At 45.0% G+C, this 15230-nt stretch overlaps 1 protein-coding gene across 1 annotated transcript; it reads left to right on the top strand.

The window, feature by feature from the left end:
- The first annotated feature begins 291 nt into the window (after positions 1 to 291).
- On the top strand, positions 292 to 14466 carry UCHL1 (ubiquitin C-terminal hydrolase L1). The gene is made up of 9 exons (XM_087936560.1): positions 292 to 380; positions 694 to 705; positions 2721 to 2849; positions 5576 to 5726; positions 7288 to 7373; positions 9871 to 9918; positions 10789 to 10858; positions 12200 to 12258; positions 14011 to 14466. The coding sequence occupies exons 1-9, from the start codon at positions 348 to 350 to the stop codon at positions 14095 to 14097; spliced, it is 675 nt and encodes a 224-aa protein (XP_087792686.1). The 5' UTR covers positions 292 to 347; the 3' UTR covers positions 14098 to 14466.
- Positions 14467 to 15230: the final 764 nt, after the last annotated feature.

The following is a 15230-nucleotide window of genomic DNA, read 5'->3' as shown; positions in this document are numbered from 1 at the left end:
CAATCCCCCTTGTGGGGGGGAAGGAAAAACGAGCTGGGCTCCCAGACTGCCTGCCTGCCTGCCTCCCACTCGAAGGGGCTGCCAGTCCGCGCAGGAGGGAAGAATTGGAGACCTAGACGAGAGTAAAGGGCCGGGGGGCGGGGTGAGGGGCGGGGGGAAGAAAGTGGAGGACGGAACCATCTTCAAACCAGGGGGTGGGCTTCTCTTGTCCCAGCAGCACACAGACACCCCTCCTCCTCGGCAGTGGGCCGGTCCGGTGGCATATATATATAAGAGTGGGCGGGCGGTTGTTCTGGTCCAGAACAGCTCCGGGAAGCAGCAGCAGCAGAGGCATTGGAAGCGGCAGGATGGCGTGGCAGCCCATGGAGATCAACCCGGAGGTGAGGCATCGGCCCCGGGCTGGGCGCTTGAATGGTTGGGGAGAAGGGGCTGGAAGAGCGGGGGCAGGGGGGTTGTCTCGCTGGTTTGGTGCATTGGTGGTCCTGGGTGGGTGGGTGGAGCAGAGGCTTCTCCTGCGGGGCTAGGCGTGGGTGCTGTTTGCAATCTCTGCAAAGAGGCTGCCTGGCGGGTAGGGTCTTCCGCTGCCTTTGCAAGCCCTGGAAAGGTGGGCTGGGGGGAGAAAACAGGCGGGAGGGGGTTTCCCTTAAGGCAGGCTGACTTTCCAACCCTCGCCTCTTCTTTCTTGTCTTTCAGATGCTGAACAAAGTGAGTAAAGGGAGGGGGCAGACGCCTCTTTCGCCGGGCTGGGCGTTTCCACGCTCGCATTGCACCTGCTTTAAATCCTCCCCCTTCTCCTTCTCTTGCAAACGGTGGGAGGAGGAGGCGCCGACAGGCTGGCTCGCCCCCTCCCCTCCCTTGCCCTGTTGGAAGCGGGTGGGGAAGGGGTTGTGTGTGGGGGGGCCCCGCAGGGACCAGACACCAGAGTGGGGGGGAGAAGAGGCGGTGGTCTCGCCTTCAGAGGCTGCTCTTCCAGGGCTGGGCGGCAGGGGGCGCTGCAGACCGCGGTTTGTGCTGTGTCACGCCAAAGGGAAGGGCGGGGTGGGGAGGGGTTCCTTGGAGGGGGAGGGGGAGGAAAGATTGCCAGACCAGGATATTCTCTCCTTAACGGTGGTAGTGGTCCCCGTTTGCTCTTGGGCAAGCCACCAGCCTTTCCCAGCATCTTCCATCACCCTCTGGAAGTGTGAGCATCCTTTCTCTGCCTTGGGTACCACTCCCATGTTCTTGGAAGCAGCACTGCAACCGTGGCCACAAGCAACACACACCCTTTTCTCCCCTTGGTGTTGCAGATACAAACACAATATAACCTATTTGCTCCTGGAAAAGGACCGACCTGGTTTTGTTTTTTGTTTTGGCTTCTCTTTTTAACCTTCTACCTTCCCTTCTTCACCTTGGCTCTTTTTCACATCCCTACTTCCACAGAAAGCCCATTTTGGATCTGAATTCGATTATCCTGTTTCCTTTGGCTCTAATGGGGGGGGTCTTTAAATTTGACAGCTTTTAAGACTTGTGGGCTTCAACTCCCAGAATTCCTCTTCCGGTCAGTTTAGCTCAGGAATTCTGGGAGTTGAAGTCTACAAGTCTTAAACCGTCAGAGTTTGAAGACTCTTGATCTATACAACAATGAGCAGAACTGCTAAAATTTACACATGAGGCCCAGGGGTGACAATGTTAGGACCTGTGGACTGCAACTCCCAGAATTCCTGAGCCAGCCATGCTGACTCAGGAAATCTGGGAGTTGAAGTCCACAGTCTGGTTGTCCTGACTGCCCACACCTGGTTAAGGCAGGTGAGCTAAAAAGCCCAATAGCTTGAACAAAGCAGTGCATCCTATAAAGGTGAGTCATTTACCTGATTCTTTGTAATTCCCACATCTGGGTTTTTTTAAATTTATTAATGACCAGCTGTACAACATGGAAATGGAGACAACAGGATCACAGAGAGAACATAAGTTTCATTACTGCGTTTTCTTTTTATCTATTTTCCCTCAAATTAGATCCTGTATTTTATTTTTTTTATAGATACAATGGTAAGACCAATCAAGCTTTCTACCTACCGTGTGGTTGAATGAGAAATTTAGTTTTCATTTATTTACCAGAATAAGCAGGCTTCATATGTGCAGAATGGGATGGCTGTATTAAAGCTAATAAATAATGGATTTCATTTTGCTAGAATCTGGTAAAAAAAAAACCCAAAGCAGACTATGAAGATGCTGCCTGCTTGGGAATTAGAATGCAGAACAAGCTGCAATTTTTTTTTGCTCCCCAGAACAAGGTGCAATTTTTTTGCTCCGTAGAATAAGGTGCAATTTTGCTCCAAAAAACCCCCCCATGGCATTATTTACCATTTTAGCCATTGTCTATCCAACTGCAGAATGAAGGCCTCTTCTGCAGGTTTCCAACCTGTAAGCTTTTGCCTATTTACTTTTGATTACCTATTTATATGTGCAAATAAAACGAAATGTTCTCATTTTTTAGTTTTATGTAATTGGAAATATTTGCTGAACCGTCACTGGATTGGGGGGTTACCTCTTCCTCCTCATTCCCAAAGTAAACCAGAAAATGAATAATTAAAAATCCCAGTTTTAAACCCAGACCATAGAAGCGCTGGTGGCTCAGCTAACCAAAATAACACTTGCTGGTTGGTGTCATGTTCAGAAGGGACCATGATTTGCCTGCAGGTGTGAGATACCCAGTATTGTGTGTCCTTCCCTTGATTGTGTAGATACTCTGCCGCCTAGGAGTTGCCCCTGGTTGGCAATTCGTGGATGTGCTGGGATTGGATGAAGACATTTTGAGCACCGTGCCAAGTCCAGCTTGTGCGCTGCTTCTGCTGTTTCCCCTTACTGCTCAGGTAAGTATTAAAGCCAAATAAAAATTAAAAACAAAAATGAAAACCTTGCACCTCTCTTAATGCAGAGATCTCCAACCATCAAGCAACTTTATGACTCGGGGACTTCAATTCCCAGAATTCCTCAGCCAGGCATGTCATGCAGAGGAATTCTGGGAGTTGGAAGTCCCCAAGTCGTAAAGTTGCCAGGGGTGCAGAGCCTGGACTTATTTTATAGTCCTTTGCAATACTGTTGGATGTCATTCACGAATCTAAAGTACAGATCTCCCCCGGAAGTGGATTTGTCCTTTGAATGTCCTGCAAAGGAATTTGCAAAACTGCCTTGGGGGGAATCTTGAACAAAACAATTCACTGGGTTTTGAACCCGGATAGCAAATTTACAGTAAATACTCGGGAGAATGGCTGCTGCTTGCTTATAATATCCATGGAAATTTGCTTAGAAGCCAGAATTGACAACTATTGGGTACCCTGGAATGTATTTCAAAAAGAAAAAAAGGCCCTAGACCAGGTTTCCCAAAAAATAAGACCCTGACTTATATATATTTTTGCCACCAAAAAAGGCACCAGATCTTATTTTGGGGAGATGTCACCCATTGACTAACCTCACTTGCGTGCATCACCCATTTGTATTTGTATACAGACAGTCCTTTACTTAACAACCAGAATTGAGCCCCAAATGCTTTCCATGGTTAAGCAAGATAGTTAAGTGAGTTGCACCCCATTTTACGACCTGCCACAGCTCTTATGGGAATCCCAGCAGTTGTTAAATGAGTAACACCGTTGTTAAGTGAATCTGGCTTTCTCCCCAGTTGACTTTCCTTATCAGAAGGTCGCAAAAGGGGGTGACATGACCCCCGAGGACACTGCAACAGTCATAAATATGAGTGGGTGGCCGAGCCTCTGAACTTTGACCATGAGACCAGAGGGATGGTGCAATGGTCATAAGTGTGAAAAATAGTCTCGAGTCACTTTTTTTCAGTGCTCTTTGTAACTCCGAACAGTCGCTAAACAAGTGGGTGTAAGTCGTGAGGTCGCATGATCCCCTTTTGTGACTGACAGCCAAAGTCAACGAAGGCATGATTCGCTGAATAACGGTGTTACTCGACTTACGACCACCATGCAGCCCAACGTTTCTGTTGTGAAGGCAGATGCTTGTTAAATGAATTTGGCTCCACATTACGACTTTTCTTGCCTCTGGTTAAGTGAATCACTGCAGTTGGACGGCTGGTAACCTGGTTGTTACGTGACATGGTCATGAAAATGCTTCAATTAGTGATAAATAACTTAGAAAGTTGCTAAACTGATGGGTTGTTTTTTTTTTTGCTGTTGGACTAGTTATTAAATTACACATAGACATATTTGGAATAAATGTGAAAATGGGAAGTTATAGAAGTATGTTAAATATGGTTAATAAAATTAAGAATATAGCTAAAATGTAACTGTCAGTTTTCACGGTATATTGAATAGATTAATATACCTGAAATAATAAATGAATTCGAATGTAACCAAGGGGAATATACCATGCGGAATCTGCCTTAAAATATATAAGTGTCATGCAGTAGCAAGGTGTCATGCTCCTGTTGGAGACTGACTCCAAGAGAGAGGAGGAACAGCCAACAGAGAGTGGGGGTGTGGCTCTGGAGGTTGTGGAGGAAGCTGGGGACGGGCACAGGGTGGCTGGGCAGTCAGAGGAAGACCCAGGCCCATCCCCTCTCCATCCTAGGGCACACAGCGAGGAGAGGATAAGGGAGAAATGTGAATGGTGTGGTCTATGAGGGAGGAAAGGGCCTTGATCCCCTTCATGGGCTGCAGCTGTGAGAACTGGTTAAAAGGAAGGACTGCGCATGAGCCAGTGCTGGAAACAAAGCATGAAAATATTTCTAGTCTCTCTGTTCTTACCTGAGTTTGGGGCCCTTCCCAGTGTGTACTCCGATATCTCTGGATGTCTTCAAGCCCTTATCTTCCCTGGTTCCCTTAATTGCTTCAGTGTGGTTTGTGTTGTTTTTTCTATTTATAATTTATAGGTATTTTTTAGTTTAAACTGCATTTCCTCCTTTTTGCAACTGTGAGGGAGTTTTTTGTCTCCAGTCAAGGATATTTGGAGCTTTGAAGCCAAGTTGAAGGAATTAAAGGGACTTCACCTGTTTTTGTGCCTGTGTTTATTTTGTATCCCACCCTGGGTAATCACACAAGGAGATTATTGGTATGAACTAAAAAAGTGATAACTAAAATACGATTATACTATGATAAATCATTACTATGAATTAAAGGGGAGTTAATTGATGTATAAGGCAAAGGGGTGGTACACTCAAATTAGTAGTTGAAGGGGGAGATTTTTGAATTATTAGAACTATGATGGCTGTTTTGAATAATGAATTGAGAGTATGCGATGAATTTGTAAATGTGACAGATAAAAGTATAAGTACAATGAGTATAGAACAAGAAATAAGATTTTAAAATATATAAAGAAGACACAAGAATATTCGAAGAAAAATGAAAGGAGATATGAATAGAAAATATATACAATAAGTGTGAAGAATATAAGAATGCTTGAGAAAATTTATAGAAATTATAAATGTAATGATACAATATGGAATTGAATGTGAAAGATGAATATATAACTAAGGTCATGTTTGTACGGAAATGTAAAAACCCGAAACCACGCTGTTCACTAAAAGATAAAAATAAAAATCTTTTTACCAAAAAAGATGATTACGCTTCAATTGTAGCATGAAAACTTCCGGAAAAAGCAAATTGACGAACTGAAGGGCCAAGAAATTAGCCCAGATGTGTACTTTGTGAAACAGACGGCGAGTAACTCCTGTGGAACCATTGGCCTCATCCATGCAGTAGCTAATAATCAAGATAAGATTCGATTTGGTAAGTAACCGGGGGAGAGAATTTTCCAATGACTATATAAACCTTTCAAGCTTTACTGGAATTCTGAATTGTCAGTTGACGTGGACTTAGCTTCGGGGAACATAAAATTTTATTTTTTGAGCCCCTAAGAATTCAAGGAGTATTCAAAACCTATGTCAACTCATAAAATATTTCTCTGGTCTTTTTAGAGTTGCTAACAGAAAGGGAGGGGGTGGGAGCAGTGCAGCAGCTTGCAAAACCGAAAGTGCATTCCACAAATGTTTTCAAAGATAGTAACTAAGTGACTGAAGTTTCTGTCATGCAAAATTCTAACTGGAGAGCATGATTGATGACTCTTGGCTAAGGATGTGTCCCATTGCAGAATTTGAATTACGATACACACAGGGTGGGGGAAAACCAGGGTCAAGGATGACAATGAATTATGTGTCTCTTGAGTCAGCTACACCCAGGCAGTGCCGGCATGTTAACTCCCAATAAATCCTTTTTAAGTTTTGGAAGTTTGGCTTGAGACTCATGATTTAGATGGGGGTCACTGCCTTACTCCTGACAACCTACAGAGGAGATGTAAGTTTCCTTTCTTGGGTCTGCCTGAAATTCTGGATGATGATTTAGAGTTTAAAATACATGTGGGGGTTAACCCTGTAGAAATAAATGTGCCTCAAAACCTTGCAGATGTACTTGGTGGAATCAGCTGCTACTATAGTTTCCCTGAAAATGTGTCCTGAAAGTAAGCCCTAACTTGATTTTTTAACATGTGCCCAATATAAGCCCTACCCCCAAAATAAGCCCTAATTACGATCCCACCCACTCCTGAGTGGACGGGTACAAATTAAGCTAGGGTGGGGATGGGGTTGGAGCTGCCCTACTTCTGCCCTGTAGTCAGGCCTTGCACACCCCGACACCTGCCTTGCTGGCCCAGTTCTTCTGTAGCCAGCAAGGCTAGCAAGGCTTTCCTGAAGGCCTCTGTAGCCAATAACAAACTCCGGATTGATCCAGAGCGTTGTTATCAGCTGTAGAGGCCTTCGGGAGCCAGGGGTGATGGGCGCAAGTGAGGTTAGTCAGTGGATAACATACCCCAAAAATAAGACCTGGTGCCTTTTTTGGTGGCAAAAATAATACAAGGCAGGGTCTTATTTTTGGGGAAACACAGGTAGTAGTAGTAATAATTAGTAGTAGTACTGTAGTAGTGAGGTGTTCCAATATCTAAGGGGTTGCCCCAAAGAAGAGGGAGTCAAGCTATTCTCCAAAGCACCTGAAGGCAGGACAAGAAGATGGAAACTCATCCAGGAGAGAATCAGCCTAAAACTAAGGAGGAATTTCCTGACACTTAGAACAATTAGTGGATTTTCCTCCAGAAGTTGTGGGTGCTCGATCACTGGAGGGTTTCAAGAAGAGATTGGACAACCTTTGGTCTGAAATGCTATCGCGTGAGGACTGGGCCGCTAGGACTTGAGCAGGGGGTTGGAGTAGAAGACCTCTTCCAACTCTTGTTCCGTACTCTATTCTCTGCTGCTTTCTTTCCCTATATAACATTATCCCTTTGTAATTCCGTCTTTTCCAGATGAAGGATCTGCCTTAAAAGAATTCCTGACTGCAACAGCTGGACTCTCCCCAGATGAGAGGGCAAAACGTCTTGAGAACAACAAGGTAAAAGGATGGGTGGCTTGGATAAATTTTTATTTTATTTTCTCCAAGGTGGTTTGAGGTGTTCGTAGAGGCTTAAGGGTGTGTTCCAGAGGTGGTATTCAGCCGGTTCTGACCAGTTCTGGAGAACCGGTAGCAGGAAATTTTGAGTAGTTCGGAAAAATGGCCAATCCCACCTCTGACTGGCCTCGCCAACCCCATCTCTTCTCTGCCTCCCGAGTCCCAGCTGATCAGCTGGGTCATCTTTGGTTGCCCTGCACAGGAGAACGGAGCTGGAAAGCAGGTTAGTGGGGTGGGGAGGGAATCAGAGGTGGGTATTCAGCAGGTTCTGACCAGTTCTGGAGAACCGCTAGTGGAAATTTGGAGTAGTTTGGAGAACCAGCAAATACCACCTCTGACTGGTCCCGCCCCCACCTCTTCTCCGCCTCCCATTGAGTCCCAGCTAATCAGCTGGATCGTCTTTTTGTTGCCCTGAACAGGAGAACGGAGCTGAAAAGCAGGTTCGTGGGGTGGGGAGGGAATGGGGATTTTGCAGTATTCTTTCCCTGCCACCCCCGATTTAGATAATGGTATGATTTTTATATGTCTTCCGTTCAGTGTTTGTGATAAATTACAATTGGTTGATATTTGAAACGTATCATCTTGAATGTAGGTTGTCCTTGTGTTAAATCAACAGTTGAGGTCAGAATTCCCCATCATTAAGCCATGCAGCCCTAAAGTCAGGTGACCACATCACTTGGGGATGACAATTCTGGCAGCCCTGGTGGCTATTTTTAAGCAAGGACTTCGTGTGGTCATGATTTCCCACTTCCCACTGGCTTTCCCAATGACTGTGCTCGCGGGATGCCAGAATTTGCTGCTTAGGATGGCCTCATAAGTTTAGCTCAGCGACTAAGACGTTGAGCTTGTCGATCAGAAAGGTCGGCAGTTCGGCGGTTCGAATCCCTAGCGCCACGTAACAGAGTGAGCTCCCGTTCCTTGTCCCAGCTTCTGCCATCCTAGCAGTTCAAAAGCAACGTTTAAAAAATACAAGTAGAAAAATAGGGACCTCTTTGGTGGGAAGGTCACAGCGTTCCATGCACCTGTGAAGGCGTTTAGTCCTGCCGGCCACATGACCACGGAGACGTCTTCGGACAGTGCTGGCTCTCTGGCTTTGTAATGGAGGTGAGCACCGCCCCCTAGAACTGGAAAGGACTAGCACGGATGTGCGAGAGGAACCTTTACCTGTACCTGAATTATGGCCTCATAATTCGCAAGCCAGGTTGCAGTTGTTTGGTTCATGATCATGCGACTGAGTGGACACGGCTACAGCCCAGAACAGCAAGAACCAGTCATAAATAACCATTTGCTCAGTGCCGCACTAACTTTTAATGGTTACTAAACAAACATACATAATCTGAAGACTTATCTATATGTTAATGATTTTTTTCCCCTTGAAGGGTTTCATTCAGAATTCACGCTCGGCCATTCGTGCTTGTTGAACAGGTAGTAGATTGGAGTGTCAAATCTCAGCCTCCTTTAAGACTAGTGGACTTTAGGAAAAGTGAAAAAAGCCCAAGAGAAGAAGAGGTGATAAAATAATAATAATGGAATGTACAGAAATGAGTCAATTGACATTGGCAATTAGAGAGCAAGAAGAAAAAGATTATTATAAAATATGGGATTTATTTTATCAATGGCTAGATAGCAATAGCCTTTAGACTTATATACTGCTTTATAGTGCTTTACAGCCCTCTCTAAGCAGTTTATAGAGTCAGCATACTATCCCCAACAATTGGGGTCCTCATTTTACCCACCTCGGAAGGATGGAAGGCTGAGTCAACCTTGAACCTTGGTGGGATTTAAACTGCCAAATTGTAGGCAGCTGGCTGCAGAAGTAGCTTGTAGTGCTGCACTCTTAACCACTGCGCCACAGAGGCTCCTTTGTAGATAAGAAAATAGAGAAATAAAATATACTATAATACAGATATAAAATAATAGTAAAGATGATACGTTGTAATATGTTATATTTGATTATTGTGAAATGAATGATATTATGAACTAGACATTGTAAAAGTTGAGACTTGCTCGAAAAGGATGATATGAACTTACAATCAAAGTGGATAGCTGATTTACATAATATGAATTTTAATTTAAATTTAGGAGGGAAAGACACTTAATATTGTGCACAAGAGATACGTACCAACCGACACATTGTACAATGGAAAATGATTTTATTTGATGTTTTGTGTTTCTCTATGTTAGTTGTCAAAATAAAAAGTTCTTTAAAAAAAACCTTGTGGACTTCCAACTCCCAGAATTTTCCAGCCAGACATGAATTCTGGGAGTTGAAGTTCAGCGGTCTTAAAATGGCCGACGTTGGACACCCCTAGCACAAATGGAACAGATTAGTAGGAATGGGAATAGTGGATTTAGATAGAATCATTAAAATGCTGTACAGCACTGGAGGTTACAAAACAAAATGCACATCATTTCTGATTTTTTTTTAATCTCTTCCCAGGCCATTCAAGAAGTCCATAATGCGGTAGCACAAGAGGGCCAGTGTCGGGTAAATAATACTGCATTAATTTATAGTTTTTTCAACAAAAGAACTGGCCAAGAACTGGTGTTTCAATCCTGAGAGGGTTATAATAACAGAATTTTGCAAATCTCAACATGTTTCCCCACTATCTTCCTTTTGCGGGGGGGGGGGGTGAGAATGGGTGTGGGGCAGGATTGTGTCTGAGACGCTTATTCTGATCGTGGATCTGTATCTAACTTTATTCAATTTTATTTATTTTATTTAACTTGGTTTCTTTTATCTGGCCAGCGTTGTAACAGCAGCTCTTTCTCGTGTGTTCCTCAAGGTTATTCCTTCGAGCAGGGATGTGAAAATGCCAGGGAAGCTTGTTTCAAAAATATTACAAAAAAAAATTAAAAATAATAGGAAATAAATGTGCCACCATTATGTCTATGGAGATCCTCAAGACATCCATAGTTGTCCCAAACGTGCTTTTTTTTTTTTCAAGTGGCAACTGGACTTTCTGGTTTTTCTTTGAAGACATTTTGCTTCTCATCCAAGAAACTTCTTCAGCTCTGAGAATGGTGGGGAATGAAAGGAATTATACTCCTTGCAGACATCTTGGTCATTTGCATCCTTTTTAGAGAATCAAGGAAGCCTGGGGTAAACCTCCAAGTGACCTCAAAGACACCCCAAAAGGATGCAAATGACCAACTGTCTGCAAGGAGTATAAATCTTTCCCTTCCACACCATCCAGTCCGAGCTGAAGAAGCTTCTTGGATAAGAAGCGAAATATCCTCAAAGTAATACCAGAAAGTCCAGGTGCTGCTAGAAAAAGCACCTTTGGGTGCCACCATTATATACAACCCTTCCCTGTTCTTACTAGATTTCTAGGTTCTTGATTCTATCTTTTCTTAGGCTGAAGACGATAAGGTGAACTTCCATTTCATTCTATTTGCCAGCGTGGGCGGACACCTCTATGAACTGGGTAAGTTTTGTGTCTGTGTGTATGTGTGTGTTGGCTTTAAAAAGGCCAATTTTCTATCTCCAATTCTAACACTCATTGCAGAGCAGTTCTCCAGTAGCATCTGAGGCAAGCACAACTTTTAGGCACCAATAAACGCATTTGACTTAAGGATCTATAGCATATGTTTCTAAAGAGGTCCTTGTACACGCTACAAAATTAAGGAGGATACTTTTCTCCAGAGATGCAATCCACACAGGTAGTCCTCAACTTACAACAGCATTGTGGCCCACCAGCGGCGAGTGGAGCTGGCAACAGATTCAGACAGTGAGGAGGTTGGGGAGGAACCATGGGCCAGTCCTGGAGTCTGGGGAAGGCTCTGACGAGGGCTCTGCATGGGAGGCAGAGATGGGGCCAGGGCCATCCAACAGTTATCAGCTGCCTTTGGAGTTGGACATCAGTGAGGCAGAAGAACAGCTGGAGCCTGTTCCCAGTGTGTGCATGTGCAGAGGTGCCAGAAGAAGGGAACAGTTAAGGAACAAGGGTCAACTCGGGAGTAAAGGCTCAGGTGGATGGTGAATGGCCCCTCCCAGAGGGAATAAAGAGGTGGAAAAGGGAAGTGGTGCTTGCAGGAGACAATTAGTTTGTTTAATTAGTGTGAAGACTGTTCCTGACTTCTTGCCAAGTAATTGTTGCCACAGTGTGGCATTTGGAAGATAATGGCCTGACAACTCTCCAAGCCTCATAAAGGCCTGTAGTTGTGAAATCTCATGAAGGACTGTTGGCTGGGACTTTGCTGGAGAGGAATTCGCTTTAACCTAAATAAAAGAGGTTTGATCAGGACGAGGAGTCGGCTTCAAAAGCGTGTGTTTGGTGCGCTCACGTGCGTAAAGCACGTGTGCACGGGCAAAGCACGCCCCCCAAGCCATGCCCACAGAACCGGTGGTAAACAAGTTTGAAACCCACCACTGATCATAACTGCCAATGTGTGACACCTGCCAGCACACGATTTATTGAGGATGACAACACAGAAGGAGATGGCGTTTTTGGTTTGTTGCAGGTGGATAATTCTAAGTTTGGCTTTTTATTTCATTAATACTATAGTTTTTTTATACATAGCAGAAAAAATGTAAAAAAAAACCCCCGATATATGCAGTGTTATCTTCATTTTAGATGTCAAATGGGTTTTGTGACTCCTGGTCTTTTCTTTTCTGTGAGAAATGGGTCCAAATGGCACTTTTGAGTGTTTTAAGGTGTCCGACCCCTGCTGTAGAGTAAACCTCCCAGGAAGTGGACCGAGCGAATTCGTCTTACCACCAGTATTTTCATGCTACTGATGAGCTTGTTCTCCAACCTTACTTGCAGATGGAAGAATGCCATTCCCCATAAAGCATGGAGCCAGTTCAGATGCCACCATGCTCAAGGTAAGAGCCTTTCAGTTTCTGGTGGTCACCATTTCACTTGCCCTTACAAAATTCCCACAACACACAACATCCACAAGTCTGTAGAGGTTCTCAGGCCTCCGGGTCAGGGTTGGTCCAAAAGTGTTTTTTTTTTTTCAGGAGGTAACTGGACTTCCTTGTTTTTTTAACTTTTGAAGACTTCTCATCCAAGAAGCTTCTTTAGCTCTGACAAGGATGGTGGGGAATGGAAGGATTTATATTCCTCCTTGCAGACAGCTGGTCATTTGCATCCTTTTTAGAGGGTCATTGAGGCCACTTTGAGGTTTGTCTGTGTCCTCAGGGTCACCTGAGTGGGGCTCCTGGTTCCTGTAGTCTGCCATTTTCCCTCTGGAAATCCATTCCTATCCCCCACCCCGTTCCAAGGGCGTCCATCCCAAATTGTACAGCTCTACAGAATCTCTGTAGAGATTCTCAGTCATCCAGGTCACCATGATCCCAAAGACGCTTTTTTTTTTTTTCAGGAGGCAACTGGACTTCCTTGTTTTTTTCTTTTGAAGACATTTCGCTTCTCTTCCAAAATGCTTCTTCAGCTCTTCCATTCCCCACTATCCTGTCAGAGCTGAAGAAGCTTCTTGGAGGAGAAGCGAAATGTCTTCAAAACAAACGAACAAAACAAGAAAGTCCAGTTGCAGGAACTGGGTATGTCTAGTCCAGTGGTGGCTAACCTTTTTGGGCTCCTGTGTCAAAAATTGTGCACGCACTTGCGTGCAAGGACCCAGAATGCAATGCTTGCACCCTCCCGCTGCCACCTGTTCGTGCACGTGCAATTCCCTCCCCCCCCGCCACCCCCTTAACTGCACTGTGCCTCACAAGCTGAATTTTCAGCTGGTTTGAGGCCTTTTTCGGCTTCCCAGAGGCTTGGAAAAAGCCTCTGCAAGGCTTTTCAGGATAAATTATAGGCCTGTTTCGCCACTTCCGGTATTACAGGAAGTGAAGAAATGGGCCTATAATTCGCCCTGAAAAGCCTTGCCAGAAGCTTTTTCCAAGCCTTTGGGAGGCCGAAAAAGGCCTCAAACCAACCGGAAAAAAAAATCAGCTGTGAGGCGCGTGCATTTGCAGTGAGGTAGGTTTGCCTGCGGCTTGCGTGCTAGCACAAATGGCTTGTGGCACGCATGCCATAGGTTCGCCATCATGGGTCTAGTCTATTGAAAAGGAGTAAGGGAGACATAATAGTGATCTTCCAATATCTCAGGGGCTGCCCCAAAGAAGAGGGAGTCAAGCTATTCTCCAAAGCACCTGAAAGGCAGCACAAGAAGCAACAGATGGAAACTCATCAGGGAGAGAAGCAACTTAGAACTAAGGAGGAATTTCCTGACAGAACAATTAATCAGTGGGAGAACTTGCCTCAAATTGTGAATGCTCCAACCCTGGAAGTTTTTTAAAAGGTGTTGGATAACCTTCTGTCTTGCCAGGACTAGAAGACCTCCAAAGTCCCTTCCAACTCTGTTATGCTATTATATATTCAGTATCATTATCACCCAGTTGCCTCCAGAAAAAAGCACCTTTGGGACACTACATCTGTGATTCCCTTTCCAGCTTTTTGGACCTGGAAGAGGGGTCGATTCCACCCAAACCGCAGACAAACACTTCACGCACAAGCGACGGGCACATTGGGTTGAAGAGAGAGGCCTCTTTCCGACTAGGTTTCATTGCACTTGACTGCACCCAACAACAACAATTGTGCAAGCTACAGCTTCTCCTTTTTCTCTACAGGCATCAGCCGAGATCTGCCGACAATTCACCAACCGTGAGCAAGGAGAGGTGCGTTTTTCCGCCGTGGCGCTGTGCAAGGCCGCTTGAAATTTGGCAACCTGAAATAACATCCTCAGCGTATCACTGGATGTAGTCCCAGCCTTTAGGGCTTTAGCACTTATGTTTAAAACTTTGAAAAAGAGAGGGTGGGGGGGAAAGAAAGTCAAAAGCCAGGCCGGCTGTTCTGAATTTAAGGTGTAACGCGATCCTGTTTCCTCTTCCTCCCCCCCACCCTTGACTGCAAGCTTCGGTGGCGCCTCTCCTAGAGACAAAATTCACACCAAAGTGTCAGACGTTCAAAACCGTCGGTGTTTGTAAATGCTTTGTAGGCTTTTGTGATTCCCAAGTTTCTTTCGAGCGGCTGTGACTTTTGTTGTCCGTCACAAGAATAAAATTGCTTCTTGCTAGTCCAGAAAACCCTTCTTGGTAATTGTCTACTAAAGCTCCGGTGGTGTAAAGCAGCGTTTGTTATAATCCCAACTTTTTCCCCAAGGGACACGGGTGGCTCAGTGACTAAGACGCTGAGCTTGTCGAGCAGAAAAGTTCAGCGGTTTGAATCCCTAGTACCACGGAATGGAGTGAGCTCCTGTTACTTGCCCCAGCTTCTTCCAACCTAGAAGTTCGAAAGCACATAAAAAAAAATGCAAGTAGAAAAATAGGGACCTCTTTGGTGAGAAGGCAACAGTGTTCTGTGCGCCTTTGGTGTTGAGTCATGCTGGCCACATGACCACGGAGACGTCTTCGGACAGCGCTGGCTTTTCGGCTTTGTAAGGGAGATGAGGACCACCCTCTAGAGCCGGAAACAACTAGCATGTATGAACCTTTGCCTAACTTTTTCCCAGCTTGTATTTTATGGAGCACCAGTGGTCTGTGTGGATATGTTGAATTGTCCATGGGGTGGAGGTACAGGTGGGGGGAACATCAAAATTCAAAGATCTCCCTGGCTTCATGAAGTTTTTTGGTCTCTCAAATCTCAAAATGATTCCTTGCTTAGTATGATGTGGTTATGCGACGTACTCTTCATGTAGAGCAGTGGTACCCAACCGTTGCCCAACTCGGGGAACTAAACCACGTAAGTCACGAGCCAGCGCACACGGGTGCAGTTTGACTTACACGAGTGGAGGGCCAGTGGGCATGTGCATGAGTGCACCTGGCCCCACTGCTTGAGCAAATCTGAGCTG

Source organism: Pseudonaja textilis, chromosome 6, assembly GCF_049901715.1.
Source record: "Pseudonaja textilis isolate UNSWEBS1 chromosome 6, rPseTex1.2, whole genome shotgun sequence".
NCBI classification, from domain to species: domain Eukaryota; kingdom Metazoa; phylum Chordata; class Lepidosauria; order Squamata; family Elapidae; genus Pseudonaja; species Pseudonaja textilis.
This window is presented reverse-complemented; position numbering and strand designations above follow the sequence as displayed.